The 14,057-nt window shown below is 36.4% G+C and overlaps 1 protein-coding gene across 1 annotated transcript in view; it reads left to right on the top strand.

Moving 5' to 3' along the window:
- The first annotated feature begins 259 nt into the window (after positions 1 to 259).
- The window catches only part of ACVR1C (activin A receptor type 1C), a 68,176-nt gene continuing 54,378 nt past the window's right edge, over positions 260 to 14,057 (top strand). Inside the window, exon 1 of the mRNA XM_047770429.1 lies at positions 260 to 493. Coding sequence (XP_047626385.1) covers positions 415 to 493 — 79 coding nt within the window. The 5' untranslated portion in view covers positions 260 to 414. The remainder of the gene's footprint in view (positions 494 to 14,057) is intronic.

Below are 14,057 nucleotides of genomic sequence, written 5' to 3'. Positions count from 1 at the left end.
TTCCGCGCCACCCCACTTCCTTTCTTACCCCTCACCCCCCGCCCCGCCTCTGCGAGATATCCCTGCCTTGCCAGCAGGCAGCCTTTGCCCGCCTGCGGGACAGCGACAGGCCCCGGGCAGCTGCCAGAGGGCCCAGGGGGCGGAGGCGCGGCAGGGGCGGGCTCTGTCGCCCCACCGCCCCCTACCAGCCCGACTGTGGGGGCCAGTGGCAGGAGCTCCGCGCACGCCAGCCGCAAGGGGTAGGGATGGGGGAGTCAGGGGAGGAGGGCGCCCACGCGGATTAGAGCGGAGCGCACACTTCAAAAAGGTGTTGGGCTGTGCTTCGCTCCAGCGCCCCGGGAACTTCAAAGCGGCCCGCGCTGCCCCGGCCGCCCCGCTCCGCTCTGGGGCCTTGCAGCCGGGGCGCGGCGCCTGATGGCCATGACCCGAGCGCTCCGCTCCGCGCTCCGGCAGGTTCTTCTGCTGCTCTCCACGGCCACCGCGCTCTCGGCAGGTATGACAGGCGCTTCTTGCCCGGCGCTCGGGAGGGTGGGAGTCAGGGGCGGTCTGTGGGTGGGCACCGGGCAGGGGAAGAAGGCTTTCTGAGCATACCGACCTTCCTCTGGGCGGAGTGGAAGCGCCAGTTGATTGAGGGGGCGCGGGACAGGGCGCAGCGTGGGCACCTGAAGTCTGGCAGCCTTAGGGGTAGACAGGTGTGTTGAGATGAATCTACAAGGAGAAGAGAAAAAGCGGCAGGACGTGTGGGCAAGGGATTAGGGATGAGGCGGGTGACAAATTGGGGGGCAGTTTGCAGCAGAGGGAGTAGGAGAGTGTTTGTGGGTGTGTGGAGGGCTGGGAGTTGGGTGGCACCGTGAGTTCACTTTTGCAGGGGTTGAGGGACGCTCGATGCTGAGCTTTGGAGAGCTGAGAATGACGGTGACACGGTGGTGGGAATGATGAGAGTGGTGGCAATTCAGTCTGAATTATAGGAGATGAGGGATACTGCAAAAGCCGCTGGGGCCAAGCTCTGTAGGCGGGAGTGGGAGCCTAAAATCTGCGTGGTTTGCAAGGCACAGTGCTTTCGAGGTACGATCTTTACTAAGAGTTACGGCGGGGGGGAGGAAGCGGGGGGGATTTCTGGCAAGCGTCCCAGAGTTTATAACAGGTCTGTGCTTTGATACGCTAAATAGAGCCCTCCGCCCGAGCTAGAAATTAAACATTTCTTTATAATGTTTACTAGAAACTGGGGCAAATACATCTTTGGTAAAATCTTAGTGTGCTATAATGAAAAATCCTTTAACTCTAAAACTTTCATTATAACAATATTCGGGTTGTGGAGAGAGACCAGGAACAGATTCCTTGCTAACTCATTCTTTAAACATTTTAATCAGACATTTGCACATAAAAACCTGGTGTTTTCTTCATAGAGCTGTACTTTGTCCAAAGCTAATTTTGATGCATTCTTGTTTTTTTCAGATGACAATCTGTTTGACATTAATAGCTATACTCCAGGGTGGGTAGTTTTCCTCTTAGTGACATGTGCTTGAGAATGTTTTGAATAGTATGATTGCTGTCATGTGCAGATTTCAGTGTTTCAGATGGCTCACAAATACAGTATTCAAATGAAAATTTGATTATCAACGATCAACTGATACAATACAAGGTCGAAAACATTTCCGTTATCTTTGAAAAGGCACAGCCTTTTAGGAGAGCAGTTACACAGAGATTTGTTAGGAAGATGATAGGATAAAGAGGAATATTTGCATTCAGAGTTAGTAAATTCATCAATAGGAAGAAAAATGACTATGAGAAAGTCTTTATAAGAAACAGGTCAAAACTCCACTTACTTGGGATGATCAAAATGCTCTTGATGATTTAGTCATATTTACATAAACAAGTCTTCTGGACAGCATAGTTTTGACTGGAAACTTGTGAAATAATGCCTCCAAAGGTTATTTGTACAACACTTTTTATTTTAGGGCGCTAATAACTTTGTTACAGACATTTCAAAAATACAGTCAATTATTTTTATCTAGTTCGGAATATGCATTTTATTATAGCATAGAATCTAGAAAATTCCAGAGACCCTGGGTACAGCAACATAGGAAAACATGCCCTGTGATGTTCTTTAAAGGCATGGAAATTTTGACATTGAAATGTGCAAAAAAGAAAAAAATCATCCATTCAAACTTGATTGTTTTCTTAAAATTTGAAGGTTAAGAAAAATGCCTGATATGGAGGTAGTGGCATTATCACAATATGGATAATAGAGTGTCAATATAGTAGAGAAGTGCTTATCAAAGTCAGAACTTTTACAATGAACTTTTCTATGGCAAATGCAAACACTTTCAAAATCTCCTCTAGAAACTTTACTCATCTTTGTATCCCACAGAGGAAATATCTATTGCAATCTATATTTTTGACTCTCAATTCTTGTGCAGATTTTGAGTATTTAATAGTATTCAGGTAGTTTATTTCATCATTTAAATATTTTTTCTCCTGTGGTTCCTTACATTATTTTTGACCCAGTCACTTTTACAAATTGCATTGTTAGTCATATTGACCATTTATGAAGCTGTGCATGCCATTGTTGACATGTTATATGAGAAGTGCTGTTGGCGCAATGACAGCAAAACTGTGTGACAGAAAATACCACTTTCCAATTTAGCTCTGCCAAGGACCAGACCTGAGACCTTAAATATCTGAAGACATTGATAAACCAATAAACTGTTTTGCTTCGGCTGTTCTCCCCCAGCATCTCTATCACCTTAGGCACATCAAGCATTGACAGCAAAGAGAAATCACTGCCCTTTGATGAGGCTCTTGGAGGGTAACTGCTGGTGGAAATTTAGAGAAAATATTTATTGGTCTGGACTAGCTAAACAAATTAAGCTGCTCTGAGTTGCTCTAACTGCCTAGTTTCTGGGTTGCTTGATGTTTGAAAGAAAGACCTGACATGACTCACAACATTTATTTAGTGTACTAAACAAAGAATTGCCAGAAAATATCCTGGAGTTCTCAAATCTGAAGCTGTCACTTGAATGTTATAAGCTTTACACATGGAGCATTCTCTACTAATTTCATGAAACTTCTTTGTCTTCTGGTTGGAAAGGGAATTATTAAGAGTCTAGAAGCCTAGGTATTATTACTTTAGAAGTGAAAAGATTTAATAAGTAGGGTAGGTTGGGGGTTTCAGGTTTTTTTTCCCCCCACTTGAGAGCAGTTAGCAATTCCTACTATAATCTTAAATAATTACAAATCTTAAAGTTGTGCTGGAAGTGAAAGTGAAAGCCTTGGATTGACTGGGTTTATAATGCAAAAGATGTCACCTTTGCCCTCCTTTAAGCATAATCTTTTATGGGTTGATTGACACAAATGTGGCAACAGGCTCCTGGGTTCCAAGGAAGAGACTTCTTTGGCTTGGGAGAAACTCTGTGCAGAAGTCCTTGGTGGCAAATTTCTTCACTGACTATACTGCTTTGAACCCGTTTTCTAACCTCAGACTTACAGAAGCGTAAATTAAAGTTTCTCCAATTTTCTACAATCATCCAAAAATAAAGGATTGGAGATGTGAGAATAAGAGAGATACAAAGGATGACATCAAATTTTGACTCAAGCAATAGAAGAATAGACCATTAAGTAGGATGAGGCAGACTGCAGGAGGAACAGGTCTGGGGAGAGATGGGGCATTTGGATAGCTGGAGCTCAGTTTGGGGTATGTCAAGTTTTAAATATCTATAGGCCCTGGAGTGGAGAGGTCAAGACTGGTTTTACAGGCATTGAATTCAGGGGATAGGTCTGGCCTGAAGATTAAAAATCTAGAACTTTGTCTAGATACTCATGTTGCAACAGAAGAAAGGCTGGGGGAAAAATGTAATTGTAATGTATACATGTAAGGATAACCTGACCCCCTTGCTGTACAGTGGGAAAATAAAAAAAAAATAAAAAAATAAAAAAAAAATAAAAAAAAATAAAAATCTAGAGCCAAAGTTAAATTACAGATAATTTTAATCGACACATTAAAATAGAGTCACAGATTTAGTGAATCACAGCACAGTTAAACTGAATTTTAAATAAACAACAACCAATTTTTTAATGTAAGTATGTTACAGATATGACATGGGACATACATATATTAAAAATTAATTGCTGTTTACCTCCAGTTTAACTGGGCATTCTGTACTTTTATCTGGCAACCCAACATTAAACAAAAATTATGGTGAATGAACTGCTGATATGTATTCCCAGCTCTTGCGTTAGAAAATACATATATTTTCTAGTCCTCATCTCTCAAGACTTATGTTCTAGCTTTGCTGCCATCCCTATACGTATTTCTGATTGGGTCGCTTCCAGCTCTGCACTGGATGTCTTCACTGCTTCTGAGTAAACAGGGAAGGATACCCAGCCTTTCCTAACCTTGTTTGAGTACCTAAATATGAAAGGATGTGTGAAAAAGACTCTCTAGACTCAGTGATTTATTATTATGCAAAAGCAAATGATTTATTGTTATGTGAAAGCTGTTGGTTTCACCCAAAGTTATGGCCTTTTGAATGTGATTGTTATTTTCAAATGCATTTTTAGAGTACAGGGGAACTGGTTCTAGGACCCTCCAAAAACCAAAATTCAAGGATGCTCAAATCCCTTATGTAAAGTGGTGTAATATTTGCATATAACCTCCCCATGTCCTCTGAATCATCTCTAGATTACTTATAATACCTAATACAATGTAAATGCTATGTAAATAGTTGTAAATACTATGGAAAAAACTATGTAAAGAGTTGCCAGCATGCTGCAAATTCAGCATTTGCTTTTTGGAACTTTTTGGAGTTGGTTGGTTGTATCGGCAGATGTAGAACCTTTGGTTACAGCGAACGGACTGTATTTTCCTTTTGAGTAAACATTCATGGGTTTCTCTTTAAGGGAAAAACTTTTAGGCAGTAGTTGAGATCCAGTTTGTTTAATTTTTCTTGGTAGTACTTGCATCTCTCTCTCTCTCTCTTTTTTTTTTTTTTGGTCTTCTTGTCTTTTCTAGGGCCACATCCGTGGCATATGGAAGTTCCCAGGCTAGGGGTCCAATTGGAGCTGTAGCTGCGAGATCGGAGCCGAGTCTGCGCCCTACACCGAAGCTCATGGCAACACCAGATCCCTAACCCACTGAGCGAGGCCAGGGATCAAACCCACAACCTCATAGCTTCTAGTGGGATTCGTTAACCACTGAGCCACAAGGAGAACTTCCAGTACTTGCATCTGTTGTTGTGAATAAGAAAAGGTTAAGAGGAGAGGAGAATGAATATAGGCACACAGGAGCTGATCATCTGACACACTTTGAGATTCCAGATCATGTTCCCAAGGCAGTGATCTTGAGCCCTCCTGGAGAGTGGCAAGGATATATAACTATCAGCCAGAGGCTGTTCAGTTCCTGCTTTAGCTAAGTCTCAACCACCAAATAATTAGTATTGGCTTCATTTTTAGATTTGTAGAAGAAAAGTGTCCTATACATGAATAGCTGTAGGCATGGATCATTAAAAAGCTCAAACAGATATGTTTATATGCATATTGTTTATTGTAATAAATAATCAAATAAGAGGGTTAATTTGCAAATATCAATAGAAAACACACCTACACAGAAACAAAAGAAAAATTCTAAGCACAAAATATGTACTATCTATCATTCTTCATCATTTATATCAGTGAATAGCTGTGAACCTTTTTTTTTTTGGATTTTTCATTGCTTAGGACTCCATGTTTAAAATTTTTCACGCCCACAAGAAACTCACCTTAGGGCAAAGGACACACATAAATTGAAAATGAGGGGATGGAAAAAGATATTTCATGTGAATGGAAAATGTATAGTACTGAGAATTATGTCTAGATACCTACAACGGAGCACGACAATGGGAGAAAAAATTATGTACACATGTATGTGTAACTGGGTCCCCAAGCTGTACGGTGGGGAAAAAATTGTGTTGGGGGAAATAACAATTAAAAAACTAAATAAAAATAAAATAAAATAAAAATTTTCACAGCTAATAGTAAAAAAACCTCAAAGTTTATATTCTTTAAGAAATTGGAATAATACTGGGATAAATTCATAGATGATATACAACCCCCCCTTTTGCTAAAGGGACCTAAGAATACCTAAATACTGTCTTGGTTCAGCTGTGCCTCTTCTCCAGGCTAAGAGAGGTTACTAAGGGGGCATCTAGAAAAAGGAGGGGAAATAAGGCAAAGTAACTTTTCAGTTACCTGATACTTTAGCAGCAAACTGCATTGCATGGCAGAACACTAATATACTCCCCTTTTTTAACCTTTCAACAATTGAATAGCCTAGGATAAAGAAGAGGGGTTGTGATAAGTCAGAATTCTGAGTCCTGACAGAAGGTCTTGCAGTGCCTGAATGAAGCCAGAGTGATGGATGGAGTAGGGACCTATCTGGTAGCTCACAATGGTTCAAGTTCGTGGCAGCTCTGACAGGAGCTCCAGGCCATCATCTCAAGGGGGAACTGCTAAGTGAGGAAAAGGCGGCGTCTGTGGAGAAAGATGGCTAGTTCTCTAGCAGGTCCTGCCCTTCCTACACTTGCTGTGAAAAGAAGTAGGAGACAGGGCCATGACCATGAGCCCTGAGCCTTTCTTTGAAAGCTGGATCCCTGAAGCAAGTGGGCTTCTTGGTTCCCTGGAATCTGACAATACAAATCACTACTCCTCTCACTTAGGAATCCAGCAAAAAGTAAAAGGGAGGAGGTGAGTAGGAGTGTGAAAGAGACAAGGAAGACTTTATTTCCATAGAAGCCAACATTCCATTATTTTTCACTACCTTGCCTTATCATGTGGTTCTTGAATTCATCTGCTCTGATTGGCCAACCAGGCTAACAAGGTTCTGATCTGTCCTGATGCTTCTCTTTTTCTCCTCTAGCGTAACTTTGTTGTTCTCTCCTGTTTTGTTTCGTCTTATTTTATTTTATTTTTTTAGAGTAGGTATGTGGAGCTACTGTTTCTTTGGAACTGTTTTAAATTAATCCCCTCAAGAATTCATGGGTGAATCACTCGTATGACTCAAGAGCTAGGCTTATTATTTTTTTTAAACAATTTAAATTTGCCAGTGACTTAAGTATCCCAAATTAGATCAATCTACTTTTTCATTAAACTTTTCACATGGAGAAAATGATTAGGATGCTCTAATTTTGAAAGTGAAAAACACATACATTTTTTTGCTAATATGTTTTATCATCCTTGTCTCAAGCTAAAGTAAAATGACAGAGATAGATGCCACATCTCTGTATGTTAAGTTCCTTATAAATTTTTCATTCGGTGCCATGATTGAATTAATATTCTGTCTTCAAAAACAATATTAGAAAAAATCCAATCCATCAGGATCTGGACAATGACCATTTTAATGCAAAATATTTTGTTTCCATAAATGCATGCTTATCCTAGAGATGTTAATTCAGAGGGTGGTAATCCAGATTAACACAGTTTTAAGGAACCAGATTGTTTTAAAATAGAGCCAAAATGTATTACAGAATATTAACTCATCACATCATACAATTTTATCTGATGACATTTCCCTGGCCTGATCTCCTAGAAATGTTTTTTTTTTTTCCTTTCCATTCCCACTACTGCTCTTTGAGAGTAAAGATCTACACTGTGAATCTTTGCCTCTCTAAAATCATAGTGAGAGACATTCTCACTCAAATTCCACTTAGAATCAAGAGTGTATGTTTCCAGGAAATAGACAATACACTCTAAATTTGAAACACTGAATAAAGAATAATTATATGATTAGCAGAAGATTCCTTACAGAATAATAGATGCACAGTTGAATGAACCTCTATCCCTTTTAAAATCTCTCTTTCCTACAGCTGTTCTCTAGATATATTATACTAGTTGTATTATATTAAAAGGCATTGATTTTTTGCATATAGAAGAAAGTTGATTTGTTAAAACAGCTAGATCTCTTTAAAAGGATTGTGACAAACCAAGATGAAGGTGCCCTTCTAGAATTGTTTTTACTGAACTCTCTCTTTGCATATTGTCATTATCATAAAGTTTGTCAGAATATTTCCTTCTTATCTTTTTAATACCTATGGTGTTTGTAGTGCTGTCTCCCTTATATTCTTGACATTGAGAATTTGAAATTTTTTTTTTTTACTTTGATCAGTCTAGCTGGAGATTTATCAATTTTATTGATTGCTTTCAAATAAAAACTTTTGGTTTTATTGATATTCTCTTGTTTTTATTTATTTATTTTTTCTTTTTATTATAATTTTTATTACTCTATGAATTTATTACATTTATAGTTGTACAATGATCATCACAATCCAATTTTATAGGATTTCCATCCCACAACCCCAGTGCATCCCCCCACCCCCCCCCGAACTGTCTCCTTTGAAAACCACAAGTTTTTCAAAGTCTGTGAGTCAGTATCTCTTTTCTTTCTTCACTTGTTTTCTGCTCTTATTGTCATTATTTCTTTCCTCTACTTGCTTTGAATTTATTCTTTTTTATTCTAGCTTCTTAAGTTTGTACCTTAGATCAAGAGGTGACAAACTTTTCTTTAAAGGGTCAGATTGTATATATTTTAGTCTTATGGGCTATACAGTCTTTGCAAGTACTTAATTCCACTATTATAGTATAAAAGGAGGCCTAGGCAATACATAATAGGTGTTGCTGTGTTGTGTTTCAATAAAACCTTATTTGCAAGTGGAACAGCCAGTGGGCCACAATTTGCTGACCCTTTCTTAAGTCATTCACTTAAGATCTTTCTTCTTTTTTACTTTAAGTGCTTTAAAGTTCTAAATTTTCTTCTTGGCAACTGCTTCAGCTCATTCATAAATTGTGCTATATTGTGCTTTTTCATTTCACTGAGTTCAAAATATTTTCTAGTTTTTGTGATTTTCTGGGACCTGAGGGTTATTTATATATGTTTAATTTCCAAATATTTTGGAAATGTCTGGATTGTTTTGTTATTTACTTCTAACTTAAATCTATTGGGAGTGAGAGGCTATCATTGATATGATTTCAGTTTTTGGTTTTTTATGGCGGGGGAAGGTGAAGGAGAAAAGAATAGCTCTATTGATTTGCCAGGCTAAGGGGGACACAACAGGCTCTTGCCTTCAAAAACTGTGTGCTCCTGATTTCAATTTTTTAATTTCAGTTTCATTTGTCTCAGAGCCTAGCATATGTCTGACCTGGTGAATGTACCATGTGCACTTGAAAATATCCTGTATTCTGTTGTTGTAGGGTGGAGTGTTCTATAAATGTTGTCTAGGTCAAGTTGCTTAACAGTGTTATTCAAACCTTCTATATCTTACTGATTTTTTACCATGTTATCAATCACCGAGAAGATTACTGACATTTCCAATTTACATTTGAATTTGTTTATTCTTTTTAGTTTTTCCAGTCTTTGCTTCATATGTTTGATAATTTTGTTAATGGGTACATACACATTAAAATTATTATGTCCTCTTGATGTATAGTTATCATTAGGAAACATCTTGCTTTATCCCTGGTCATATTTGTTATTAATGACATCTATTTTTATCACTGGTAATAGTCTTTGCTTTAAAGTCTACAATGTCAAAATTAATATAGATATCCTAGCTTTCTTATGCTTAATATATGTGTATCTCTCCTTTTTTATCATTAATATAGCTACTCCAGCTTACTTGTGCTGAATGTCTGCATATTATAGATTTCCCATTCTTATATTCTTAACATATATATATATATATATATATATATACAGACATTGTGTACATGTATACATACTTCCATATGTACATATGCATGTGTGTGTGTGTATGTGTGTATATGTTTATATACATATACTTCATTGTTTCTTAAAGAGAGTATATGATTGGGTCCTATTTTTCATTCAGTCTTACATACTTGTGTTTTAACTGGAGTTTTTAGATCATATGCTTTTAAGTATTTATCAATGTGGTTGTGTTAACTGTCATTTTATTATTTTTATAGCTCTACTATTTCTTCCTCTCTTTTTGCCTTCATTTAGTTTAATTAACTAAATGTTAGTATTCTATATTAGTTCCAATGTTAGTTTGTAAGCTATATCTCTTTGTTTTCTTATTAGTAATTACTCCAAGATTTATAACATCCATTTTAAATTATCATAGTTTAATCTAAGAACCTTATTATCATATCTTCTATTTCCGTCTTCTTGTCTTTGTTCTATTAATCTCATATGTTTTACTTCTAAATAATTTATAAACTTTGGGAAAAATAATTATTATTTTGGTTTTAAATATTTAATTTTATTTATCTATTTTTAGTTGTATTACATTTTTAAATTAAGTATAGTTGACAGAATTACCTTTAGGTGAGTTAAAAACTGAATGTAGTGTTTTGCATTTACCCACCTATTTATCATTTCTGTTTATTGCTCTTCATTATTTCGTGTGGATCTGAATTTACATCTGATGCCATTTTCCTTCAGCCTAAAGAATTACTTTCAACACTTCTTATAGTTCAGTTCTAATGACAATAAATCCTAATCTATTTTTGTTTTCTGGAAAAGTGTTTTATTATGCTTTTATTTTTCCTCAAAATTTTATCATTAAACTTTTCATACACTGGAGTCAAAATAATTTTACAGTTACTATTGATACATTTGCCAACTAGATTATACTTGCTTTGTCCATTTATATTCATTTATCTATCTCCCTATTCATTAACACATGCTATTTTTGATGCATTTCTAAATAAATCACAAAGAACAGTATACCACCCTCTAAATACTTCAGCAGACATATTATTACATGAATTCAATATGTGTAAACATTTTTCGCTTTTGATGAAACATTTACGTATAATGATATTCACATGTCTTATGTGTGCATTCTTGGAGTCTGAGAAATGCATTCATTTAATCTTCTTGAAGATATTAACATTAAACATCACCACAATGAGTTTCCTCATGTCCTTACCCAGTCACTCCTCAATGCCATACTCCCAAAGACATCTATTTGTTCTTATTTTTTGCACCATAGATTAGTTTTGGCTCTTGAGTGTATTGTTTTCTAAATGCCGATTAAATCGGTTAAGTTTGTTGATAATGTTATTTTTACTGAGAGGGATGTCTTAAAAATCTCCAACTGTACTTATAGATTTCTCTCTCTCTCCCTTTAGTTCTGTCATTTTTTAAATTTCATGTTGGGTTTTTTTGGCTGCACCTGTGGCATATGAAAATTTTTGGCCCAGGGAAAAATCCTGAGCCACAACAGTGAAAATGCCGAATCCTTAACCACTAGCTCACCAGGGAACTCCTTATTTCATTTATTTTGAAACTCTCTTATTAGGTAGAGGACATTAGAGTTGTCATGTCTTCTTGATGCAGGAGTATTTACTCATTATAAAATCTTTTTCTTCATCTTAGTAATATGCTTTGTCTTGAAGTCTGTTCTGTCTAATATAACTATGTCAACTTTCTTGTTTTTCATATTTGCATGTATATTTTCCCCATCCTTTTATTTACAACCTATCTCTATCTTTATATTGGAAGTATACCCTTTGTATATAACATATAGTTGATTCTTTCTTTTTATCCTTTAAGTATATGACAATGTATGCCTTTAATTTGGTTAGCTCATTAACATTTAGTATAATAATTAATATGGATTTAAGCCTATAATCTTGCTATGTGTCTCTCTATTATTCCTCTGTCTTCTCTTTAGCCTTCTTTTTGTTTAATCACTTTTGAGTATTCCATTTATTTCCTGTCTTCATTTATTAACTCTCTTTAAATTATTATTATTTTTTGATGGTACTCTTGACCTAACTATATTATTTTAATGTTCATTTTGAGTCAATATTGTACTATTTCATATTTTGCTCTTTATCCTGGATACTTAATTCTTCCTACTTCATTCCCCTCTTTATGCCATGACACTTCTTATTTTAATGCAGAGATCATAAATCATATGGTTATATTTATTAATAGTGTTATTATGTTGACACCAACCAAAAATTATTAGAAATAGAATTAATCAAGGAAAAAACCTATTGTCAAGAGGCAGGGCACTCAATAGTACCTGAGTTAGATATGAGGCAGATATTAAAACCATCATATAGGAATTTAAAGTAACTTTATGATTGAAAGCTGTTGTGGAAAAGGTGAAAATATGCATGAGCAAATGTGGCATTTTATCTGAAAGATAGAATGTAAGAAAATATCAAATGGAAATGCTAGATATGAAAACATGATGAAACGATGTGAAACATGGTATGAAACATGATATGAAAGCATGAAAAGAGAATGCTCTTGATGTGCTTATCAGTAGACTCTACACTGCCAAAGAAAGGATCATGAACTTGAACATGGAACAATAGAAATTATTTTATAATTATATAACTATACTTTATGAAGTTGTTACACTAAAGTGGCAGGTGTCAAGAAGTAAAGAGGAAAGAATGAAAAGAACAAAAACAGAGCATCCAAATACAGTATTAACTGGTATAACATATTTGTAAATGGAATCCTAGATAAAAAAGAGAATGAGATAGAAATATTTCAAGAGATTGGTTAATAATTTTCCAAATATAATAAAAGACATCAAATCACCAATCATAGAGGCTCAAAGAAGCCCGAGCAGGATAAATACGTCTCCTGAAAACCCTGCACTGTTAGACATATCATAGGCAAATTGATGAGATTCAAAGATAAAGAGTAAATCTTGAAGGCAGCTCAAATAAAATAGACCTGTTAACATACAAAGGAATAAAATTAAGAATTACAGCAGACTTCTCATTAGACACTATGCAAACCAGAAAACAATAAAGTGACACAACTTTAAAGTGCCACAAATATAAAACTGTCAGCTCAGTATTCCATACCACATGAAGTTAACTTTTAAAATGAAGGATGGGAGTTCCCATTGTGTCTCAGCAGATAGTGAACCCAACTAGTATCCATGAGGATGTGGGTTCAATCCCTGGCCTTGCTCAGTGGGTTAAAGATCCAGTGTTGCTGCAAGGTGTGGTATAGGTCACAAATGCAGCTTGGATCCCATGTTGCTATGATTGTGGCTGTGGTGTAGGCTAGCAGCTGCAGCTGCAGCTTCTATTTGATTCCTAGCTCAGGAATTCCCATATGCTGCAGGTACAGCCCTAAAAAGAAACAAAAAATGAAGGAGAAACAGACATTTTAAACAAATTAAAAACTAAGAGAATGTATTACCACTAGAACCTGTTCTAGAAATGTTAAAGCAACTTTTCCAGACAGAATGAGTATAATATCAGAGACATGGATCCACACAGAGAAACCAGAGAAATAATGATCTTTGGAAATGGCTAAAATGAAGATACATACAAAATATATTTTTCCTTAATTTTAATCACTCTAAAAAGCAAGTGACTCTCTAGAACAAAAATGGTAGCAGTTCTCTGTGAGTTTATAGCATATGTATAGGTAGCATATATGATAGCCTTAGCACAAAAGATGGGAAGGAGGAGTTGGGAATATACAATTGTTTAGTTTCTTATAGGTACAGGGCTACAGTATTATTTTAAATTATGCTGTGATTAATTAAAAATATATATTTTGGAGTTTCCATCGTGGATCAGTGGCTAACAAATCCGACTAGGAACCATGAGGTTGCAGGTTCGATCCCTGGCCTTGCTCAGTGGGTTAAGGATCCAGCATTGCTGTGAGCTGAGGTATAGGTCGCAGACTTGGCTCGGATCCCATGTTGCTGTGGCTCTGGTGTAGGCTGGCGGCTACAGCTCTGATTGGAACCCTAGCTTGGGAACCTCCATATTCCGCTGGTGCCGCCCTAGAAAAGACAAAAATAAATAAATAAAATAAAAAAATATATATTTACAACCAAAGGCAATCCCTAAAATATTAAGATATAAATTAAAATATTAAGATATAAATAAGAAGCCAATAATTCACCTAAAATAAAATTTAAAATGTTTAATTAATCCCAAAACATGATGATAATGAGGTGACAAATGCACTAAACTCGGTTGGAACAAAAAGAAGGAAACTAGAAAGATGGTAGATTTTAATTCAACCATATCAATAATTACATTAAATGTAAGTGGTTTAAATACAGGAATTA

This window comes from Phacochoerus africanus, chromosome 3 (genome assembly GCF_016906955.1).
Source record: "Phacochoerus africanus isolate WHEZ1 chromosome 3, ROS_Pafr_v1, whole genome shotgun sequence".
In the NCBI taxonomy this organism is placed as follows: domain Eukaryota; kingdom Metazoa; phylum Chordata; class Mammalia; order Artiodactyla; family Suidae; genus Phacochoerus; species Phacochoerus africanus.
This window is presented reverse-complemented; position numbering and strand designations above follow the sequence as displayed.